The sequence below is a fragment of the Phacochoerus africanus genome, chromosome 8 (assembly GCF_016906955.1).
Source record: "Phacochoerus africanus isolate WHEZ1 chromosome 8, ROS_Pafr_v1, whole genome shotgun sequence".
Taxonomy (NCBI): domain Eukaryota; kingdom Metazoa; phylum Chordata; class Mammalia; order Artiodactyla; family Suidae; genus Phacochoerus; species Phacochoerus africanus.
In genome coordinates, this window is record NC_062551.1 from 73,953,492 (window position 1) to 73,977,527 (window position 24,036).

At 52.8% G+C, this 24,036-nt stretch overlaps 1 protein-coding gene across 3 annotated transcripts in view; it reads left to right on the forward strand.

Annotated features, from left to right (window-relative positions):
- The window catches only part of LOC125133618 (kazrin), a 464,224-nt gene that overhangs the window by 327,769 nt on the left and 112,419 nt on the right, over positions 1 to 24,036 (forward strand). For all 3 annotated transcript variants that reach the window (XM_047791952.1, XM_047791950.1, XM_047791951.1), the window contains one exon: positions 5,804 to 5,995. In XM_047791952.1, coding sequence (XP_047647908.1) covers positions 5,804 to 5,995 — 192 coding nt within the window. The remainder of the gene's footprint in view (positions 1 to 5,803; positions 5,996 to 24,036) is intronic.

Below are 24,036 nucleotides of genomic sequence, written 5' to 3' on the forward strand. Positions count from 1 at the left end.
CGTTCTTGGATGTTGCCCCACAGTCCTGGCAAGTTTCTTCCTTTCCCAGCCCAACGCTGTGAACTCATGAAAATTAAGCCGGGAAAGGGTTCGTCACAAACTGGGGCTCCTCCCGGGCCAGGAGTTGTCGTCATCTCCCTTCTATGCGGATTCCTCCTCTGTCCCCACCTCCTCCTCTTCCCGCTCCCTGGATTCCACAGCTGAGCCAGCCCCAGGACAGACGCACAGAGGAGGTGCTGGCCCTTAGCACCCTCTGAATTCTCAGTCTGTAATATCTGCTGAGGTGCTTTGCCCTGGTGAGCTGGGAGGTCAGCAGGGAAATCAAAGCCTCGTGTGTGCCAGGCAGCCCTGCCCAGCTGGTGCTGCTCCAGGTCTCCATGCAGGTGCATGGCTGAGCTGTGCTAGCCAGGCTCCAGGCTCTCCTCTCTCCCCTTGGCAGGTTTCTCACTCCCTGTGCATGTTGCCTCCTTGTTACAATGTGGCTGCTGCAGCTCTAACTGCAAGTCCACGTTCCAGACAAGAAGGTGTGGAGGGAGGAGGCAAAGGTGTTTTTTTTTTTTTTTTTTCCTTTTTAAGGCCACAGGTGTGGCATATGGAAGTTCCCCTGCTAGCAGTTGAATCGGAGCTGCAGCTGCTGGCCTATGCCACAGCCACGGCAACACCAGATCCTTAACCCACTGAGCAGGATCGAACCTGCATCCTCACAGACACTATGTCGTGTTCTTAACTGCTGAGCCACAGTGAGAACTCCAAAGAATTTTTTTTTTTTTTTTTTCTTAAAGGGCAGTCCTCCTCAGGGACTTTTTCCTACAACTCTTCAGCCAGAACTGGGTCACAAAGACAATTCTAGCTGCAAGGGAGGCCAGAAAAGGGCATTTTTTAAATGGGGGATACATGCTGCTCTGGCAAACAAAAGATGTGCTAGGAAAGGGTCTCCCCAGCTCCCTTTGCCACCTGAGTAGCATGCCACACCCCTTGCCCTGGGGAAGAGGCCCCTGGGGGCTTTCGTTGTGTGGCCTGCCTGCCGGGAAGGGGCTGCATCCTTGGTAACTAGCCGCTTCCTCCGGGGCGGGCTGTCTCCCGGGCAACGCTTACTTCCGGCTTCCGGGCTGAGGGCTCTGATGAGTCTGTGGCTTCTTTGGCGCCAGGCCCTTTCGCCACCCTCTGCCCTGAGGTCCGAGGGCCCTGCGGTTGCCCAGCGTCGGCAGAAAGGTACACAGTCCATCTTTCTTTTTTGTGTCCTGGGCCAGGGCCAGCACGGTTTCTCCAGGAACGGGGCTCCTTCCCCAGCAGCTCCCCTGCCTTTGGCCCAAGGCTCCCTCCTGTCGGTTCCTCTGCACTGGTCCAGGGGCTTCACACACACTGCTTTCCCCCTTCCCCACCTGGTGCCCCTTGCCCAGCCCCGAGCTGGAGCTCCGTGCCCTGACGGGCTGGTCTCTCTGCGCTGCCGTGTGTCCCGTGCCCCTGAGGAGCTGAGTTGTTCATTGTGACTAATTTATACTTAATTTATACTTAAGTAGCCACGTGTGCCTGGTGACCGCCTCACTGAGCAATGCAGCCGTGGACCAGAGCTGGGACTCCCCCCTCCCCCCGCATCCTGTCCCCCCAAGAGGAGAAATGCACTGTTGGGAGCATTCATTGGATTCATGAAGAGTGCTTGCCTCCCTCCACGGGCATCACTATTACAAAAGCCCAGAGAAGGCCAGTGACTTGCCCAACGGCTCACGGCGAGGTAGCAATCCCTCTGTAGCAGAAACCCACGTCTTCTAACTCCGGCTTTTTCATTGCTTCTAGGGAACGTGGTTGCTCCCCTCCGCGCAGGGAAGGGGGCTTTCGGGCACACACAGCGCTTATCAGGCTCAGCGCCTTTCAGTGTATCTCACGTGTGTCTCCTTCCCATCATCCCCTTACACAGGTGAGGCCCCTGAGGCCCAGGGAGAGGAAGTGCCTGTGAATGGTCCAGCCAGTGAGCTTCAAATCTTGTGAGGTTCTCTGTGGCGGCAGTCCAAGGCCATCAGCCATCTCTGCCTGTGGAAGCCTCCGGGCTGTGCTCTCATCCAGCCCGGGCAGGTGCAGTTCGGAAGTTCGGACAAACCTCTCTCTCTGTGGAGCTGTTTTTCCAGCCTGGCCTCCTGAGCCTTGGCTCCTGCAGGTGCCGCACCTGGTGTCCCGCCCTCCTCTTGTTCAGGGCCTGACTCGGGGGGCGGGGCCTAGGTGTCAGGTATAGGTTAGCCAGGTGAGTCTTGGCCACTGTTGGCTCCGGAGAGGTGCCCCTCATCCAAGTGCAGGGGGCAGAGAAGGCTGAGCCAGGCTGTGCTCTGCTTTCACCTCCTTCCTCCTGAGAGGTGGTCAAGCACAGCCTACAGTGGCCACAGTTCATTGCCATGGAAGTTGTGTCGCTGGATAAAACAGCACACCCAGTTTCATCTGAATTTCAGATAAACAATACATTTTGAGCATAAGTACGTCCCATGCAATATTTAGGACACACTTATACTAAAAATTATTGGTTATTTGTCTGAAATTCAAAGTAAACTGTGCATCAGGGCTTTTTTGGTTTGTTTGCTTCCCTATGTTTTGCTGCATTGGGCAACCCTAAATGGGGGACATTGCCCCCAAGCAGTGTCCATGGCAAATGAAGGGGCTTGCTCAGGGTTATACCAAGGCCCTAGCCAGGCCTGGATTCCAAGCCAGGTCTTTTGGAATCCTGTCATCTGCATAAATAGTAAATAACCTCAGTAGCTTCCTTGGGGCAGTTTGAGGAAGGCCAGAAGACACACCCCTAAAGTCAAATGAAAACAGCCCTGTCTTCCGTTTGCCTAAATAGCAGTCACTCATACCTGGCTGTGAAGTAGATGTTTGGTGACAGTTGAGTGATAACAGGCCCTGCAGGATGAGTGAGTGAGGAGAATTGATGGAGGAGAGGGTACTAGTCTGTTTGTGTTGCCATAACAAAAATACTGGGTATCTTGGGAGTTCCCGTTGTGGTGCAGCAGGAACATCTGACTAGTGTCCATGAGGATGCAGGTTTGATCCCTGGCCTCGCTCAGTGGGTTATAGATCCGGCATTACCGTGAGCCATGGTGTAGGTCGCAGATGCAACTCAGTTCCTGGGTTGCTGTGGCTGTGGTGTAGGCTGGCAGCTGTAACTCCAATTCGACCCCTAGTCTGGGAACTTATATATGCTGCAGGTGAAGCCCTAAAAGAAAAAAAAAAAAAAAAGAAGAAGAAGAAGAAAAAAAATTGGGTGGCTTATACACAACAGAAATTTTATTTCTCACAAATCTGGATGCTGGATGTTCAAGATCAGGCACAGGAAGATTCAGTGTCTGGTGAGAACCCTCTTCTGATTCATAGACAGCATTTTGCTGTGTCTTCTTCGCATGGTGGAAGGTGCTAGAGAGCTCTCCAGGGTCTCTCATAAAAGGGCACTAATCCCATTTATGATGGCTCCACCCTCGTGACCTAATCACCTCCCAGAGGTACCACCTCCAGAATCATCTTCACATGAGGGATTAGGTTTCATCATAACAGTTTTGTGGGGACACAAACATTCAGTCTATGGCAGGGAGCGAGAATGAAAATTCTAGTCTCGAGTACTACCAGGGGGGATGAGCCAGGGCTGGGGGTGCAAAGGGATGGTGGGGGTTAAGACCTTTTATAATCTGACCCTGTCATATCTCTCCAGGCTTCCTTCTGCTCTTCATCACCGTGCACTGTTCATGGGTCACCCAGAGACTCTGGCTTTCCAGCCTCCTTGCCTTTGCTCATGCTATTCTCTCTGCTCGCTGCCCTGCCACCTTCTAAGGCCTGTTCCAAATGTCCTTGCGCCCCAAGCAGATGCAGCTCCTGTTTTGTGTTGTGCCTGCTCGTGTGTGCTGCCTCTCCTCACTGGACACTTCTTGAGACCCAGGGTGTTCCCTTCTTTCTGGACATCCTGCATCAGGCCTGCAATGCAGGCAGCCTGCAAATGTTCATCCAAAATGAGGGCCTGGGAGGGGCCCCCGGTGCAAACCTTGTACTTGGCAGTGTTGCTCGGAGGCATGGACTGTGCCCAGCCTGCACCTGGGTCTGTCCATGTCAGAGCAGCCAGAAGCCTGCCACCACAGGGTGTGGGTTTGGGGTCCTTCAACCCGTGGTCACTGTGGGGTCTGGGAGCGGGACCTGCCTGTGACTTTCACCCAGGGGTCCCCAGTGCCCCCAATGGCATCTGGCTTGAGGCCGGTGCCCAGTCTTTCCATTGTCATGTGTTCAGGGCACTTGAGATGGTGCAGAAGGACCGGGTGCACCAGCGGTAACGAGCGGGCCTCCCACGTGAAGGAGGGGCCTTTGCAGCTTGTCTGAAGTGCTTTCCAAATGGGACCACAGGTGGGGGCCGCTTGAGGGCTCTGGAGGGGACCCTGGGGCTGAGACCACCCAGCAGGAAGGAACCTGTGAAGAAGGGAAGGACGCTTTTCCGGTAGCCCTGAGGCCCTGATCCTAGCACTTTCTAGAGCTGGTAGTCCCCCCAGGTGGCCTGAGGGCACTACAGATGGGGTGACAGGCAGCCAGGGAGAGGGAGGTAGTGCGTTCTGTGTTTCCAAGGCCCTTGGGCTTTGGTGAGGAAATTGGCTGGGGGCCAGGAGGCGAGGCACTAGGGAAGCAGCGGTCTCACCCCTGTTGAGCGCTTGCTGTATACATTGAGCACATCCTATGGACGAGGTCCCCTGTGAGGACGGCCACCTCCTGTGTCACATTGGAGCCTCACAGCCCCAAGAGAGTTAGACCCGTTGTATGGAATGGGCATTTGAGACTCAGAGGGTAAGGGACCTGCCACCGACCCCATGCCTGGTCAGTGAGGGCACCAGACTGGAGATCCGGTGCCTTGAACGCTGTGCCGAAGCCCCCCTCCCCCGTGACCCTCACAGGCCAGGATCCCCTCCCCTTCCTGTGGCGCCTGAGACGAGCTGTGTCCCAGTGAGGGGCATGGACAGGGAGGGGCACTGCAGGTGGAGGGCACTGCAGGGCAAAGGCCCTGAGGCTAGAAAGAGCTTGGCAGGTTATGTCACAGACACAGGGACCCATGTGGTGGGAGGGTGGGGATGAGAGAGTGTGATGTGTGAGCTTGGCGATGGGGCCCGGGCCAGACACTCCGTGCGCATCAGAGCCCCCGCTAACCGTCTTTAGGGGAGGGGAGCATCTCAGCCTGGGTTTGCACTGGCCTGACTGCCTGTTCTGTTGAGTGTGCCTGGGGTCGCCCAGCTCTGGGTTCGGATCCCACCTCTGCTCCTTGTTCACTTCAAGACCTGATGGAGTTTCTTCATCCTTCCGAACCTCGACTTCCTAGTCTGTGAAATGGGAATGAAATCTGTTTCTAGAGGGTTCAGTAGGATTTAATGAGATAAAGTATCTACGGTGTAACTCAGCGTACTGCTGGCTCGTGGTTACGAGGCTGGCTCCTGCCACCCTTCATTCCCACTCTCGTTCCTGCCGTCTGCAGGGAGGGAGACCTCCAGCTGAGGGAGTAGGTGCTCTGGGTGCAGCCACAGCAGCCATGGAGCCCTGGAGAGTGTGGCAGGATGGGGGTGCGGTCCCCACCAGGCATGCTCTGCAGACTGTGGGTGCGGCCCGGGGGGTGGGGGGCTCCTTGCAATAAGATGGTCTGGGGATCTTCTTCCTGCAAACAGTAGGAAAGGCCCTGAACGCAGAGCATCAGGAAAAGCCAAACAAACAAAGCACCTTCGAACTGTCCCCAGAAAAGGGAGCGAGCATGAGCCAGCGTCCCCCCAGTCCCCTGCTCTAACCGCCTGCCCTTCTCCCCTAGCACTCCTGCGGGAGGAAGTGTCCCGGCTCCAGGAGGAAGTCCACCTTCTCCGACAGATGAAGGAAATGCTGATGAAGGACCTGGAGGAGTCACAGGGCGGCAAGTCCTCTGAGGTCCTCTCGGCCACCGAGCTCAGGGTCCAGCTGGCCCAGAAGGAGCAGGAGCTGGCCAGAGCCAAAGAAGCATTGCAGGGTGAGTAACGCATTGGGGACAACTCCCTCCCCTCCCTCGCCTGGGGCTGAGCCAGGGCTACCGGGCCCCGGGAACCAGGGTCCTGCCCCTGCAGGGGAGTGACATGGACCTGGGAGTCTCCCAGTGCCCAGCCCCCGGCCCAGGCTGCCCCCTCCCTCTTCGGGTGGAATCCTGCGTCTTGCGGGGTTGGGTCCAGAGGTGTGTGACGGCCTCGCATTCTCCATCATGGCTGGCTTCGGGGCGCCCTCCTCCGAGGCATAAAGGGCGGGTAGTTAGCTTTGCTGAACCAGAATGCTGACCCCACAGCTGGGTCGCCGCTTCCCAGAACTCTCAGGGTCCTGTGGTGCCTCCCCCCACAGGACAGTGTGCATGTGCTGGAGGCCACGCCACTCATGCTCACCGTGGTGGGCTCTCGGGGGTGGGGAGGCTGCTCGTCTCACATTGCTTGGCCTGGAGGGGCTCCCCTCCAAGCGGTGCCATGTACAGCCCTGGGGGCCAGTGGCAGGGGAGAGGCCTCGGGAGGGAAAGCAGCTTTAGGAGATGAGAAAACCAGGGGCCCACGTGTTCCGCTGCTTTCCTTAGAGTGGGCCTGGGGTCCCTGTGGCCGTCATACCCTCCTCTCCCAGAGCCACCTGCCCACACTCTGTGTCTGAAATGGTTATTTGAGAAAAAAAAGGTTGGAAGTCATTCTCTAACAGGGCCAAGAGAACTCCAACGTGAAACACAGAGGGAGAAAATATTTTGAGGGGCTTCCCTTGAACTCTTAAGCCCCTCTTAGTGTCTCTGATCCTTGGGGGGCAAGGGAGGCAATAAAACTTGGCAGCCTCCTCTCCACTTACCACTCACCAGAACGATAAATACTCCCTCAAGACTTTGTTTCTGAAGCCAAAGCAGGTTTATTACGGTGGTTGATTTGGGGCTTGGAGCAAAGACCCTGAAACAGAGTGGCTTAAAGAATCTGTTTTGGAGTTCCCGCTGTGGCTCAGGGGGTTAAGAACCCGACATAGTGTCCATGAGGATGCAGATTCGATCCCTGGCTCACTCAGTGAGTTAAGGATCTGGCATTGCCAAAAGCTGCAGCATAGGTTGCAGATGCAACTCGGATCCCACGTGCCTGTGTCCGTGGTGTAGGGTGGCAACTTCAGATCCGTTTCAACCCCTAGCCTGGGAACTTCCATGTGCTGCGGGTGTGGCCATGAAAAAAAAAAGAACAAGAACCTTTTTGTCTCTCTCTTCCATTACCATCCTGGGGGGCAGTTCAGGCTGGTGGGCATCTCTGCTCCCCTCGACCTGCGACAGGCTCAAGGAAAGAGCTCGGATTGAGGACCAGGGATTCCTCTGGCAAGAGCATGATCTTGTGGCCCTGCCTGGCTGCAGGGAGTCTGGAACATATCGTTTTAGCTGGGTGTCCATGTCTAGGTTTCCAGGCCGACCGGAGGTGAAGAGAGAGTAGATTTTGCTGGGAGGTTCGTCGGCCCTGCTCGCATGGGGTTCCCTGACCAGAGGTATGAAAGGTGTCGCAGGACCCAGGCTAGGCTGGCTCCCTGTCCCACACCCCATGTCCCATCCCCCAGGAAGCCCAGGAAGGCCCTGGGCCCTGCTGGTGGCCCCTTTATGCATTCTCAGCAGCATGTTGCTCTGAAAGCTGGGTCGACCCCTTTCTGTTGGGGTTTTGTTCCTGGTGAGGCCACTCAGACAGTGTTCTGGGTGGTCTCTTCAGGCCAAAGCGGGTGGGAGGTCTGTGTCACAGTCCAGCAGACGCTGCGTGATCAGAAGTCACTGTGCCCAGCACGCACGCTCTCTCCACACGACCAGCCAGCAGTCTAGGCAGATCTGTGCGAGCCCCTGCCTGCACTCCCAGGGGACTCAGGAGGGAGACCCAGGTTGTGGGACTCTGCCGTAAGCAGCGTTGCTGGGCCCGGGCCATGTGAGCTCATGTCCTTTTGTCTCACTGTGATTTGCGATCCTGTGGGACTGTTTCAGCCTCTTTGCTGGTGTTTATTCCTGGACAGAGAACCTTACCCTCCCTGTCCTGGGCCAGGCAAAGGACCTCACCCAGATCCCCCTTCTGGACCTGAGGGGAGGGAGCGGTACCTTCCTGCTGTTCCTGGCCCAGGGCATTGTGCGGGGAGTGAGCAGAGGCTGGTTTACGCCCCCCCCCCACCCCGCCCCCTGCACCCGACTCCCCAGCCCCTGGGACAGGCACCCTGCCTTCTCCAGACCTCAGCTTTCTGATCTGAGTGATGGGACAGTAACGGTGAATTAAACAAGATCAGGTCTGCAAAGGCCGTTACCATGCTGTGCAGCCTTCTCCATTTAGCCCATGGGGCCCAGGGCTGTTCAGGCATCTCTTTGCAGCTCTGTGCCATAAGAGTTCTCACGTATCACCAGAGGTCTCCGGGGCCTTGCTCAGGGACCCAGGGATTCCCCCTGATGGGGTGGCTCCTTTGCAGGAACAACAAGCTCGTCAATAAGGACCTGTCGGTTTCCCTTAAAGGGAAGCTTTCGAGCACCTACTGTGTGTCAGCACTGTTCAAAGCCCTTGATCTCTATTCACCCCAGGCCTGCAGGAGGTGTTAACCCCTTTCACGAGTGGAGACAGACGGCTGAATGAGCTTCAGGGAGGGGAAGCTGGCCAGGGTGACAGGGCTAATTAGCAGCAGCGTCCGAAACCTTTTCCATGGCACAGAACACCTCATCTTCCCGCTCGATGAGAACACCAGGAACGAAGTCGGCCTGGACCAGAGAGGCGGGAGGCCGTTCTAGCTCAGCCATGGGGACAGCAGACCAGAATCAGACCAGGCTTGGGTCCCAGCTCTATCACTTCCTAGCGGTGGGCCCTGGGGCAAATTCCTTAACCTCTCAGAACGGAAGTTCCCTTGCAGAAGGTAACGGTAACGCTACCTGTCTTCCTTATAATTGGGGTCAATAATAGTGGCAACTTCACAGGGTTGGCCTGAGGATTAAATGAGAGGTACATACCCAGAGCCACGTACGATTCGTGCAGCGACCTAATGATGATCAGATGGGAGGGGTCTTGGCCGATGTCCTCAAATCAGCTGGGAGCTGTGCGTCACCTGATTCCCATTTGAGGTGGCCCAGGCCTTAGACTGCCCGAGCCCAACTAAGCTCAAGGTAGCAGCTTTCCCGGAAAGCAGTGAGGTGGCACCTTCAGCAGGTGGCCTTGAGCATCCCGACCGTGTTCTACAAAGTCACAAATAAGATGCTCCCTCCGCAGCCACAGCACATGGTGAATAAATTGCGGACAGATGTGGGCAGGAGGAGGCTGGGGCATGAAAAGGGATTTATATGCCCATAATGAGAAGGATGAGAGTGCATGCCCATGCCAAGTAGGCAGCAGGTGCTGGGCGACACTTGTTAACAACCAGCGTCCTTGCGGTGGGAAAATGCAGAGGCCCCAAAAGCACCCACTTTGCTGGGGTCCCCACCCACCCACCCTCAGACTTTGGTTTGGGGTTGGCTGAAACTGGAATTTTTTTAGCACATGAGAGGATTAGGAACCCAAGAAAACACCCGAAACATCAGCCCGTGGTTCCAATATCAAAGCAATGAAAAGAATCAAGTCTGGGGGAAATGGGGGTTTAGAAGATTCCTTTGTTTCTGTGGGCACGGGTCTGGGAATGTTTGGCTTCGGATTTTGGTCTCACCATGAGTTTAAAGGCAGAAGCCCTGAGTGACTGTTCAATAAAGAAGGGGGTATAAACTTACACACCGAGCGTCCCAGCATGACCCAGCCCTACACATGTGGTGAGCTTGTCACCCTTGGGACCCCTTCGGGGTGTCTTGATTTCCCCAGGCCCCTGAGTCCCATTGATTTCTCCAAGAATCAGGGCACTGCAGAAACAATGATCGTGAAAATTTGCTTCTTCCCGTTTTTAATCACTTAACGGCATGTTGAGCGTGTCAAGCGTTTTCCCACAACAATAAATACTCCTTGAAAACATAATTTTTAATGACTCCATAATGTTCTACCAAATGGAGGCACCATAATTTATTTTGCCGCTTTCCTGTTATTGGACATTTAAGTCGTTTCCACTTTTCTTTTTATTCTTGCCGTTATGTAACACTACACTATAAAGATCTGGTAAATCTGTTTATTTTCTTAGGACAGCATTTCTCTGTCTGGCCTCTGGACCACTTTACACTCTTACAAAATTGATGACCCCACAGAGCTTTTGTTTATATGGTTTACATCAATCAATATGTATAATTTTAGAAGTTGAAATGGAAAACATGTCTAAATCTTCAGCAATTTATTTTAAAGTAACAGCAGTAAGCCCATTACGTATTTAACATTATTTTTTTTATCTTATTTTGTTTGTATTTTCCCAAACAAAAGGAGTTGAGGGAGAAGAGCAGCATCGTTTCACAATTTTGCAGGAATTTTTTAATGTCTGACTTCTTAGAAGACTGCTGAATTCTCATATCTGCTCCTTCAGTCAGGCTGCTGTGATTTGTTGTTTTGGTTGAAACTCTAGCATCACACAAATGTGTAGCTGGAAGAGGGGGGAGTGTATTAATTGCTTCATTGGATAATATTGGATATTTTTCTCCGACACCATACGAGAACTCACCCCACGGTGCTTTCTTAGAGTTTTGCTGCAGTGTGGCATCTGAAACTTTATCCAGTGAAGGTTTTGTGCTCTGTAGGTTGGAGGAAACCACTGGTCTAATGGGCACTTTGAATGGATATGCCCACACATGATTTTTTAACAACTAACATTGATCATTTGAAAAATTTCTGGAGTTCCCATCGTGGCGAAGTGGAAACTAATCCAACTAGGAAACATGAGTTTGTGGGTTTGATCCCTGGCCTTGCTCAGTGGGTTAAGGATCCAGCCTTGCCATGAGCTGTGGTGTAGGTCGCAGATGTGGCTTGGATATGGCATGGCTGTGGCTGTGGCATAGCTGTAGCTCCGATTAGACCCCTAGCCTGGGAACCTCCATATGGCACAAGTGCAGCCCTAAAAAGCAAAAAAAAAGAAAAAAGTCTTTACATCTTGAGGAGCTGTTAAAGTCCTAGTGGCAGATCTGGGTTGCCCAAATTCCAACTCAAAAGTTCCAGTTTTGTTACTGGCAACAAATACTGTCACTTGTTTTCCTGGAAGAACAGGCTTACTTACTTCATATGTGAACTTAGTTCAGTAGTTTGCCCAATGCTGGGTTCTTATGTTAGTCATTCTTTCCAGTACAGGTGGTGTGGTACAAAAAAAGTTGGCTAGTTTAGCTAGCAACTCAAACAGTCACACAGGGATTTCCCTTTGTGGCTCAGCGGTAACAAATCCAAATAGTATCCATGAGGATGTGGGTTTGACTCCTGGTCTCAGTGGATTAAGGATCTGGCATGGCCGTGAGCTGTGGTATAGGTTGCAGATGCAGCTTGGATCTGGCATTTCTGTGGCTGTGGTGCAGACCAGCAGCTGCAGCTCCAGTTCAATCCCTAGCCTGGGAACCTCCATATGCTGCAAGTGTAGCCCTAAAAAGCAAAAAATTAAATTAAAAAAATTTTTTAAAAAGTCACACAAATGATTTTTCTCAGGACAGACTTTGTGCTTTGGTATGCAGCAAAAGAGTTTTAAGTGAACTTCCCATTGTATTAAAAGATATGTATTTGGGATGAAGTTTTAATAGAATTTTTTTTTTTTTACTGCTTTATCAAGTATATTCTTAAGTAAAACTCTGCTTTTTTCCAACTTGGAGTGCATGATGGAAAGAACATAGAGACTAGTAATACAGTCTGATATCACTGTTACAGTTTCTGCTAAGATATTAGCATTTTACCCAGCACGGCTTTGCACCAATGGTGCAAACACTAACCCAGCAGAAAAAGGCAGGTAGCATCAGAATATTATTATGAAAATAATTTTCCTCTTGGACTCCCTGAAATGTTATCAGTGGTGTGAGTGATGGTGACTGCTAGCATTTTTGAGGGCTTTTTATATGGCACACACCGTAAGGACATAAAAGGTTCAGTGCTCTTTTACTGAGCACTTGTTCAGCCCTCTGCACACATGAAGTGGGCTGTGGATGTGCCAAGATTACACAGCAGTACCTGGTTAGAGCAGGGGTGGCTCTGGAACCCTTAGGAGATGCCGGTATGGACAGAGAAGGTAATTATTTCCAGGGACATAGCTTGAGCAGAGGCAAGAAGGCCAGCTTATGTATGGGGGGGTGGGAAGACTTCGCAGTAGGAGGAAGGTAGGCGATGATCACCGTGAACCCCAAGCGCTATATACCCTGGAGTTCAGGGACCATGGAGGTTTTGAGCAGGAGGAAGGCGTATGAGGACTGGGCTGGTTAAGTTGTCCCCATTTCTCTCCTTGCCTTTTCAGCCTTGTCTCTCTCCTAATGTGTGGACGTGCAGGTTGTTATGTCCATGTGGCCCCCAGATGTGCCCTCACATCCTCTCCCTTCTCTCTCCTCTGGCCCTTTGTGTTTGCTCTCCCTTCTCCCCTAGCCTCCTGATGGTCCCTCTTCCTCCGGGTCCCACTTCAGGCTCTGCTTTCTCCAGGAACCTTTCTGGACCTTCTCTGCTGGGTGGGTTCAGGACTTGTGCTCGGCAGACTCACACCCCTTCACTCCCAAGATGTCTGCATTCTAATTCCTAGAGAGGGTGAATATGGTAGGTTCCATGGCAAAGGAGAATGAAGGGTGTTCATCAGACGTCCTTGAGATGGGGGGAGGGATTATGCAGCGGGCCCCGAGTAATCCTAAGAGATCTTCAAAGTGCAGTCAGAGGCAAAAGAGTCAGAGTCAGAGAAAGTGATGTGACCACAGAACCGAGGCTAGAGATTCAATGCAAGGACTAAACCCACAGGTGCTGGTGTTGGAGGTGGAAGAAGGGGCCGTGAGCCAAGGAATGTCTGTGGCCCCTGGAAGCTGGAAAAGCTAAACAGATTCTCCCCCAGAGCCTCCAGAAGGAATGTAGCCCATATCTTGACAGTAGCCCCTTGAGACCCCTTTCAGACTCTGACCCTGAGAACTGTAAGGTACTAATTTTGCAGTCATTTGTTAGGACAGGAGGAGGAAAGTAACAAGGGCCCCTCCTCCCTGTACTTCGCAGCCCGGATGCCACCCTCCCTCCAGACTTGGCACACCCTGGGGAACGCCTGTTTCCTGCCGGGTCGGCCACCTGCCAGGCTCCTGCAGGCCCGGCACAGATTCAGCCTCATTATCTGAACAAAGCAGATGATGGGTGAGCACATCAGACAAGAAACGATGCCCAAGTTTCCTCTCTGGAACACAAGGAATAAGCCCTGCTGGGGCCTTTTCCCTGCCTCAGAATGAGTCACCTGTCTTAAGCCAAGCTCCTGGAAGGAACAGAGCCTTATTATTTATATGGCTCATTCCACAAATGTTTCCTGAAAACTTCCCCACCATAGAACCCAGGCCTGTGGCTCAGATAGTTGGGAGGCGCATCAGACCGAGGCCCTGCCCAGAACCCCGCGACATGCCTGAAACCCACAATGTATTCACTACAAGTTGGTCGATTTTTTTTTTTTTTTCGTCTTTTTAGGGCCTCACTGTCGGCATATGGACATTCCCAGGCTAGGGGCCAAATCGGAGCTACAGCTGCCAGCCTACGCCACAGTCACAGCCATGCAGGATCTGAACTGCATTTGCGACCTACATCACAGCTCATGGCAACGCCAGATCCTTAACCCACTGAGCAAGGCCAGGGGTCAAAACCCACATCCTCATGGATACTAGTTAGGTTCGTTAACTGCTGAGCCACGATGGGAACTACCGGTTGAATGTATTTTTTAATGACCAGCCAGGCCTACAGATGAGAATCTATGCCACAGATATTCTGCTTTGAAGGGTTCAAGGATGCAGAGAAAGTCATAGGCCTTGAGCAGCCGGGGACAACAGTGTCCTTTTGTTCTTAGCAAGTGTGGCGATGCCCTAGCTGCCTTTGCAAGTGTAATCAGGCCTGGCAGGCACTGGGGTAGTAGGAGGTGGCCTGAATGGCTACTGAATAGGATGGTGTGTCACCAACGCTGGGGTGGCCCTGCCCACCTGCTTTCTCACACACACATCCTTGTCTCCAGCACGGTGTGGGTTTGAAAAGCAGCTTAATGTTTCCCATCCGCACTCCACTCTTTGTCTTATTCCCTGCATCAAAGACCCGTTCCTTTTCTAGCCAGTCTGTCGCCCTGGGTTGAATTTATGTGCTCCTCTTTAATAAGTGAGTCAGATGCAGAAGGTACCACTGTTTCTTTGGCTGTCCAGCCTGATGCCCAGGGAACTGCTGAGGGAGGCCCACCCAGAGCCAGCCCCTCCGCCCCATGGCCCTGAGGTCGAAGACTCTTAGCTGGTACATCTTAGAATTTGGTGGAAGCCTCCAGAGAGTTTTCACTCTACAGACAAGCACGTCTTCCTAATAGACTATCAACAGTTTTTTAACAGATCCCCCTTGAAAGCTTTTTAGACTCCAGATTTGATCCAGGTGAATCACCCAGGGTCAGGTTAAGAGGTGTCCAGAATCTGTGCTGTTCTGTGGCAGCTCTGGCTGGGCTGCGTGTCTCTGGCATGTTAACTGCTTCACATGGCGGCTGGATTTCCCCCCCCAAGAGAACAAGTGCCAGTGCACATGTTTTTTTAACGAATATTTTCTCCTTTGGGGTAGCTTGAGATTTCCAGAAGCATTGCAGAGTCCCTCTATCTCCAGCTCCCCCGCCCCTTCACCAGCATCTTAGACACAGCAGTGCTCCGTAGGTGCGCTTTTCAAGCGACCTGTGTGCCCTGTTTGCTGATGTTTCATTGGTTAGAGCAAGTCACATGACCAAGCCCAGCGTCAGGTGGGCGGAGACTCCGCAAGGCTTTGGTTGCCAGGAGGCGGGGCTCATTGGCAGCTCTGACTGTGGATCCACCACGGAGAGCGTTTTAAATAAGGTCATATCCAGAATGTGCTCAGAATCCAGGGTTCTGGTGACTTCCAACACCTGGCATCCTCTTGTCCCTTGTGACAACTTTGCTTTTTATAGGTTTTTGTCCCTGAGTGGCAGGTCCTCTCTCCTCATCCTCCTCCAGGGATTTGCTCCCTGGGCCCTTAACTCTCTGACCTGGAAAGGCAGCCAGTGCAGTCCCCTCCCCATAGGCCCCCTTTGTTACCCTTCCCGCCTGTTTAGACCAGATCTGCTCCATGGCCTCTCAAACAACTGCCTTTCTTGGGGCCTCCTTTGATAACTTTGTGTCCAGTTCTCAACAGGTATTAATGTTCTGATTATGGTCGTCTTTCCTTTATCCCGAGAAAAGTGGAACGACGGGTTAGTTTGAAAATACAGGCACCATCCAGGACTCACCCTACGGGTATCTGATACTTGTGTTGGAAGCGGGGACCAGAGCCCAACCTCTCTTCCCTATGTAGGAAAAAAAAGTGTCCACCCATTTTGTAGGTATAATGACTGAGGTGTGAGCATGTAGTAAATCGCTTTTGATAATAATCATCTCAGCTGACATCTATGTATCACTTGGACTGTGCCGGCACTCTCATTGCTCTGCCTGCATGAGCCCATTAATCCTCCCAACAGCCCTTGTTTATTAGCCTCAGTTTCCCCATCTGCAAAATGGTGGTGAGGGGCTAAGGATTTTTCTAGTCCCCTGGCTGGCAGACTTCAGAGCCAAGACTTGATCTCCAGGGACTCTGGTTTCCAAACCTCTGTTCTTAGCAGATACTCTCTGGATCCTGGGGTCTTAGGGGTGGTCGTAGCAGCAGCGAGGAAGAGGGTCAAGCCAGAAAGAGAAGAGGAAGAGGGAGAGGAAGAGAACTGGGTGTGGACGCACAGCCATTTTGGATGTCATTCAGAGGTCTGTTGAGGCACTGGGATTTGTGGATTTGTTCCCAGTCTTTGCTCTGAAGCTTGTCCCAGGGACTAGAGGCTTTAAGCCTGGTCCTCAGACTCACGAGCCAGGAGCTTCTCCTGCTCCCCACCCCCCAACCTGCGCAGTGAACACACGTCAGCCCCGAGACGTGCCAGTGGCCTCCGGGCTGCCAACCTGGAGCTGCTGCTTTCAGTTAATCCCCACTCCCTTCCCAGGAAGGGTCAGAGATGGACCAGCTGGAAGGAGGAGCACAGAGTTCCATGTGAGAAAAGCCAAGCTCTCAAGCTGCCTTTCCAAAGACATCACCCGAGCCCCTCTTTGGAGCCTTGTCCTCCTCATTGTGCATCTTGCGGTGATGGGGTCAGGATGTGGCCTTGAACCCGTGGCAGGACGTGCAAGCCATGCTGGCTTCTGTCCTAGGAGAATCACTTTGGCATGAGCCCTGGGAGGAGGTGGGGGGGTATCTTCTGAGCTGGCCCTTGTTCTGGGGCGGGCCCTGGCCCAAGGTGGCGAGGGACACGGGGTCAAGTCTGACGTGGCCTTGCCGTGATTCTCTTTAGCCCTGGTCGTCTCCCCAGGGGATGCTGGCCTGGCCTCAGACAGGGGTCTGCGGGTGGGATTCCTTCCTGGGAGAGCTGCCTCTTGGGATGGTTGGACAGGAAAGGAGGAAGCAAGGCTTTGTGGGCCTTGAGTGAAATGGGAGGGGGCGGGGGGCGGGGGGGGGGAAGCTGAGGCAGGCTGCAGTTTTACTCAGCAAGCCCTCTCCCGGGCCAGCCCTGCACCGAGCCCTGCGCACCCCTAATCTTCACACTCTCCTTAGAACAAGTCTACGTGGTAGGTGGGCTTAGCCTGACTCTACAGTTGAGGAAGCCACAGCTCCAAGAGGGTCAATACAGCAGGCAGGTCTCCGTGCTTGAACTTGAAGTCGCATGCCTGACACACAGATTCCCTACTCCTGACTGCGCCAGTGTTCATTTCAGATCAGTAGGCATCTCTTCAGTGTTGATAAAGTCTTACATAGAATCCTGCTCACGTAGTCATTCAGTAATCCCTTGTTGAGGTCCTGCTCTTTGCCAGGCATTGTTCTGGGCCCTTAGGGTATATCTGTGAGCAGCGCAGAAGATGTGTTTCTCATGAATCTGCTGAGTAACAAACAGCTCCCAAATCTTACTGGCACAAAACAACCAGCATTTTTTTTCTCTCCCATGATTTTGTGTGTCAGGGACTTGGCAGGGCTCAGCTGGGCAATTGTTCAGTTCCACCTGGTGGGTGGGGGCTGGGGGGTCCTGCTGTGGTTGGCTTTTCCACTGGAGGGTCCAAGACAGCTTCACTCACATGTGTGGTGCCCTGTGGGGCTGACAGCCAGGGCCTCTTTGTGTCCCCACCCCAACTCCCCCGCCGCCCCACCCCGCATGGTAGGCAGACCTCCCACACAGGCTGGGGATCCCACAGATAGGGTTCCAGGAAATCCAGAACCAAGCTCTGAGGCTTCTTGGTCTCTAACACCACTTAGCATCATTTCTGCCAGATTCTGTTGCTAATAGGCCACCTACAAGGCCAGCCAGACTTTACACTGTAAAAAAAAAACAAAAAACTAAAAACAACAAAAAAAAACATGTATAGGAAACATTATTGTGTCCATCTTTGCAAAAATACCATCTGCCACACAGGAGAGGGACAAGGCCAGCAATAAACAAGGAACATAGGAAAACTCAATCGTGTGTGTTAGGAGATTACGCTACTATGGGGACAGGGAAGTGTTACGGTGAGAGGAGACAGGACCCAGCCATTCCAGTCCCAGCTCTTCGCTCACCTAGGAAGTATGTATCCACACAAAGACGTGTACACAAATGGTCCTGGCAGCTTTATTTGTAATAGCCCCAAACTGGAAGCGGCCCAAAAGTCCATCAACAGATAAAGGAATAAACAAACTGGTACATCCTACAGTGGAATCCTACTCAGCGGTGAAGCAACACCCTATTGAGATACGCAGCATCGCGGGAGATCATGTCAAAATCATTACGCTGAGTGACAGAGTCCAGAGAGAAAAAAAGTGTGTCCTGTGTGATTCCATTTACGTGAAACTTTAGGAAATGGAAATGAATCTCTCGGGACAGAAAGATCAGTGGTTGCCTGGTGATGGGAGGTGGGCAGGCGTGTGGCTCCCAAAGGGGAAGAGAAAATGTTGGGGGGTGATGGATATGTTTCTGTCTTGATTAGGGTGATGGTTTTCCAGGTGTTCACATCTGTCAGGTTGTATTGAATGGTCCATGTTACGTAGGTGCAGCTTATTGTGTGCCGTGGATGATCAGTTAAGGTGTTTTAAAGAGGCCATGGTGGCTTAGCAGTCCAGGCATGGCGTGTTTTGGAGCAGGGACCTTTCAGTGCCCCACCAGCCACGCTCAGGTGGCCTCCGGTTTAGCCTGCGTGCTGGCCTCAGCGGGTCACAGAGGGGACCCGGCCCCAGGTGGGCAGAGCCCTGTCCTGTCGGGTCCCCAGCACCCGGAGACTCCTGGGTCTCCAGAAACAGGCAGAGACAGCTCAGGGCCAGGCACTGTGGTCTGGAGAAGCTGGAGATTCAAGTCCAATGGTCCCATAATATTTTAAAAATTAATGCTTATTTAATGCATAGATAACTAATAGTTTTTATATGTTTATTGACTGTCTCTTTGGGCCAGGAATGCATGGGCTATATAAATCCCATGAATGATCTCAGAGAGGCTGTGCCCCATTTTCCAGATGAAAAGATGGGAGCGTCAGAGGAGTGAGCTGCTAGAGGTGGGGTGCAAGCCGAGGAGGGGCGGGCCTGCCTCTAGGACCTGTGGCCTTTGGCCAGCACCCCACACAGGTGCGTGGGGAGCCTGCTGCTGTTTGTTTACATGGCTAACAGGTTGCTAATGGTGAATCATTTGTGACATGCACCTCAGGGACAGGCTGGGCCTGCGCATCCGAGGCAGTGGGGCAGGTCAGAGGGGGGCAGTCAGGAGCCAGGGCTCCAAGTGTGTGGCCCCCAGCCTCATCTGGAAAATGGAGGGTTAAGGAGGTCCCGTCATGGCTCAGTGGTAACAAAACCAACTAGGATCCATGAGGACGCGGGTTCGATCCCCGGGCTCACTCAGTTGGTTAAGGATCCAGCGTTGCCATGAGCTGTGGTGTGGGGCTCAGACGCAGCTCAGATCTGGTGTTGCTGTGGCTGTGGTGTAGGCTGGCATCTGTAGTTCTGATTGACCCCTAGCCTGGGAACCTCCATATTGCTGCAGTGTGGCCCTAAAAAGACCAAAAAAAAAAAAAAAAGGATTGGGCTGAGAATGTCTACGCTGTCAGGTCCCGTGAGCAGTGTTCTCAGAATGCAGAGGAAATACCTCTGTATGGGGTGGAGGGGGTGGGGGAGCAACCCAACCTCTGAGAAAGCCAGACAGCAGCCTGACGCCACCAGCTGACTGCAGAAGTGGTGCTAGCACAACTTGTCCCCGTGTCACACCAGCTGGGCCACCCTCACCCCAGCCCAGAGAGAAACCTCAGGACCTACACCCCAGTGCCGACAGGCAGCCCTTAGCCACCAGCCTTCGCATCCTAAAGTCCAGAGAAGCTGCTCACCCAGGAGCTCTGCACCGTGAAGATCTAGAAGAATCTTTCTGATTCAGGCCTTGCCAGCAGAGTGGTGCCCAAGGAGAGAAAGGTCTTTTGCAAGAACCCATCGGCTTAGGAGGAAGGAGAGGGGTGGCCCAGGAGTGGTCTGTTATCCCCCCCCCACCCCCGCCAGGCCCTCCAGGAAGAGGCTGGACCACGAGTCTCTGCGTGGTTTCACCGCCTTGCTGCCTTGGAGACGGGCTGGATAGATGCAACTCTAGGCAAGCCTCAGCCATCCTGCAGCTACTCACGTTCCTCTCTCCCACCCAGGGTTCGGTAGTGGACCCAGCACATGGCAAGGGACTCATAAATGGGCCTGAGGGGAAGGCAGATGATGAAAAACAACATGGGGCTTTGGGGACTGTTCCTTCCTCGGGGAGGTGGCTGTTGACTCAGCCCTTTAGGGCTGGGAGCGCCTCGAGGTCAGGGGCTGAGGTATGTTTGTCTGTGTCTCTGTGGTTGTCCTGTTCCTGCTGCTTGAGGAGTGAGCAAGGCCAGGGAAGCAGGACAGAGCAGAGGTGACACAGAGCTGGCACCCAGTAGGTGTGCGGAGCATGGGCAGAGAGCAGGGGGCAGGCTCACACCCCACGTCTGCCACGATCTGGAAGGTCCTGTGCATGGGTGGCATCCCTCAGCCTGGCTTTGCTGGTTACCTGACCCATTGGTGCCATCCTGAGCTCCGACCTTTGTCTCCTGCCAGAATGACCTTTGAGGGCATCATGTTCCCTGCCCCTGAATCATCACCAAGGCCCAGGCCAGGCAATGGCGTCAGTGGAGAAAAAGCAAAGGCGCACCCCTTTCTTTCCTCTTCCTAGTTCAGGTGACTGCAGATTTGGGGAGAACCACATCCTTCAGGAGCGGAACAGGCTGCGATGGCCATGCGTGGTACCCAGAGGGAGGGGGGCCAGGGGCTTGGGCCACTCTTGCCAAAGCAGGGCCATTTCCTGGCTGGAACTCCCAGTGGAATGTGGCTTTGGAGAATCACTGCAGAGGCCAAAAGCTCACACACTGCCCAGGACCACATGGGGCCGGCTTGGCATTGTCCTGCCAGCGCCAGCCCTCTTGGCCCCTCACCTGGGCAGAGCTGAGTGTTGTCAGCATCATTTAAGCCTCACACCTGGTGAGAGGTATGTGTCTTTAGGGCAGTTTCTATTCCAGGCAAAGTCTGTCTCCCCAAGGGCTTCCCGCCTCCTCCCCTTCCCAGCTGTGGCCCGTTCTTGCTGAAGGCCTCTCTCTTGCCTTGGTCACTGCACTTTGCTGACAGGGCCAGAATCAGAATGGAATCAGAACACTGCTTGTAGATGTTCATGGCCCATAGCTCGTGGGTGAGTGACTTCTCCAGAGTCTGGGGGCTGCAAAGCTCAGTGGATGGGAACAACACTCTTACCTGCCTGTTAGAGACACTGGGTCCAGATGGAGAAAGACTTGGCTGGTTGGTGATGTTTTGATTATCAAAAGCACCTGGCAATTTGATCTGTATGATCCAGGAGGAGGTTGAAGGTAGGTATGTGATCCAATAGATGGGACTGTATTGTCCCCTTTTGAGATGCGAAACTGGTAAACAGTCCCCCTTTCTCCTTTTGGGGATCTTCCATACCCACCAGGGAAGATCTTCTTCTGTTGGATTTCTCTTCATCTGAGAGGGTTTCTTCTTCCTCCTCTTCTGGAATGCAGATCGCCAGCCCCGCCCCAGGCTGCCAGGGGACTTACAGGGCAGTTTCATACTGGTGATTGATGGCCACCAGCCATTGTGGGGTTTGTGTGGGCTGGAGACTCTGCTTGCTGTGGGGGCTGGTGGCGGGGGGGAGTGCCCTGCAAATGTGGGGACTCTCCCAGGCAGAGGTGGCTTTTCTGAGCTGCTTCTAGAAGGGAGATAGGTTGCCAAGGCACAGTGGTCTCATTGCTGTTCATGGTGTGTTAGCAATAAATGGAGAAGAGGGTGACTGTTTGGGGGTGGGAAGTGTAGGGAGAGGTCGGTGTTATGCTCAGCCACATAATGCTCTACATGAGTGCCAAGAGCAGGCCCAGCAGAGGTTCTTCTATTCAAACCAAGCAATTAGGAGATATTTATATAGGGAAGGGAAGGGACCCTCTGTGGTTCTAGGTTCAGCCCATGTTCTCAGGAAAGAGATGAATAGTGGAAGGGAGCCGTCCTTTCCTAAATGCCTACAATGTGACCTCAACTGGAAAAGCAAATACCTCGTGTAATCCTCCCGCCGTCCTGCAAAGATCCTTTCTCTTCTCCTCTTCTCCAGGTGAGGAACGTAAGAGAGGTCATGTGACATGCCCAAGGTCACGTGGGTGGTAGAGTCAGGACCAGGCTTGGGGTCTCCTGCACTTGAACTTGGACAAGTTGCTCCATTCTCCTTCCCCCTTGGTAGAATGTCCCCAGTGGCATCATAATAACACCTACCCAGGAGTTGTGGGTGATACATGGGATGATTCATAGAAAGAGGTTGGAACAGTAAATATTAAATATCAGTTGCTCTTATTTTATTATTCTTTGAGTAAGTTCACAGAGACTATAATTTATTGTCCAAACTGGGATTGTTTTGCAAGAGAAAGGGGGCCTACTAAGTGTTGTTCTGGGACCGTTTATCTTCCACTTTTTGTTTTTCTATATTTTCCAAATTTTAACAGCAGGGTGTCATTTGGGTAATCATAAAAAAGCTGTCCTTTGAATTAAAAAATGCTATCATGTATAAAATAAGCTAGAAGAATGTAATGTACAACATAGGGAATATAGCTAGTGTTTTAGAATAACTATAAATGGAATATAACCTTTAAAAATTGTGAATTACTATATTGTACACCTGTAACATGTTATATATCCACCATACTTCAATAAAGGTTTTTTAAATGACACAAAAAGAAAAAAGTCCTGGGACAATAGGAGCAAACTGGAGCTGTTCCAGACAGACAGGATCTATAGCCCTTGACCAACCGACAGGATCTGAGTAGGTGAACAGGTATGCAGGATAAGCCAAGATGTGGAGGGTGAAGGATGCTCATAGTATACACAGGTGACCATGAGGTGACAGGAGTAACACGTCTCCAGCCGCACCCTGACCCCATTGCCCAGAGCGCATCCTTCTTCGGCCCCAGGTCCATCTGCGTGCTCCAAGGCCGCCCACCAGTTCAGCATCATGATTTACGAGGGCCCCCGGGGCCACTCTGTTCTTTAGGGACCTGAACAACTTCAGTCTCCACCATGACAGAGAGGCCTGGGACATCGCAGAAACCATTTCAATGGCCTGTTAGGCAGGAGGGAGCAGAGGTGGAAAAGGAAGCTGTTAAATCACAAAGCGAATCCTCAGTTGACGCTTTTGGATGGCGGTTCCCAGAGGAAGGAGGAGGGAGGCGGGTTGGCTGGAGAAGGCTCCTGTCTGCCAGCCTATGTGGCTTCCGTGTCAGCCTCTGCAGGAGCCCGTGAGGTCTTGATGAGGTGGTATTTCCAGGCAACCATCATTCCCTACCCACAGGGCCCCATGTCTCACAGGGGAGCAGGCCGTTCTGGACGGTCAGGGTCCAGCAAGGGTCAGAGCAGCCTTCCCCGGGAAACAGTGGGGTCTGAGGTGCTGGGCAAGCTCTTTTGTCGCCAAAGAGAGAGGGGACGTGGCCAGGAGCTGTAGGCCAGGCCCCATGTGGGGAAGGGACATGCCCGGCTCTAGGCTTGAGCTGCAGCCAGGACCTGGGTCCTGACTCCCAACCCTGGGTGCTCCCTGAAGTTTCTTCACTTTTTACTGTCTCTGATCCTAAAAGAAGTTTCTGAGTTTTTTAATGGCATCTTGAACCCAGTAGAGCATCTCTGCACCTGAAAGCTCTCAAGATATTTAGGCTGGTCACCAGTCAACAGCTTGTAGATACATGTTTTTAACGGGATTCCCACTAGCTTATCATGGTCTTTGTGCAAATTTCAGAAAGGCATGTCAGAGTTCCCATTGTGGCTCAGCGGGTTAAGAACCCATCTAGTCTCCCTGGCCTCGCTCAGTGGGTTAAGGATCCAGTGTTGCAGCAGGCTATGGCGTAGGTGAAAATGTGGCTCAGATCCAGTGTTGCTTCGGCTGTGTCATAGGCTGGCAGCTGCAGCTCCAGTCCAACCCCTGGTTTGGACACTTCCATATGTTTCCAGCGCGGTCCTAAAAAAAATAATAAATTAAGAAAAAGGAAGCACGTAGACCGATGAGGAAAAGGCGCCCCCTCACATTGGACACGGGCCTCCTGTCTCTTAACCTGGTGACTGGTGGGCGGCCCTTGTGTGTGACCAGATTCCAGGGATTGCAGCCCTGTTGCTGGGTTTGACGAGGGAGCATAGAGGTGCCTTTGCTCAGGTGGCTGCAGCCCTGCCCTAACCTGCACCATCGAAAAAGCAGAACACCAGCTGGGTTTTATCTGCCACTCAGCTTACCTACCAGGCACTTTCAGGCAGTGCCCCAGCTGTGCAGCTGTCCTTGGTGGTCCTGGGTGTGAGCCATGGCCATCTTGGCTGGCTGTGGTTGGCACAAAGAGAATTCCGTCTTGGTTTCGTCTTCAGAATTGTAGGATGGAACAGGTACAGTGATACC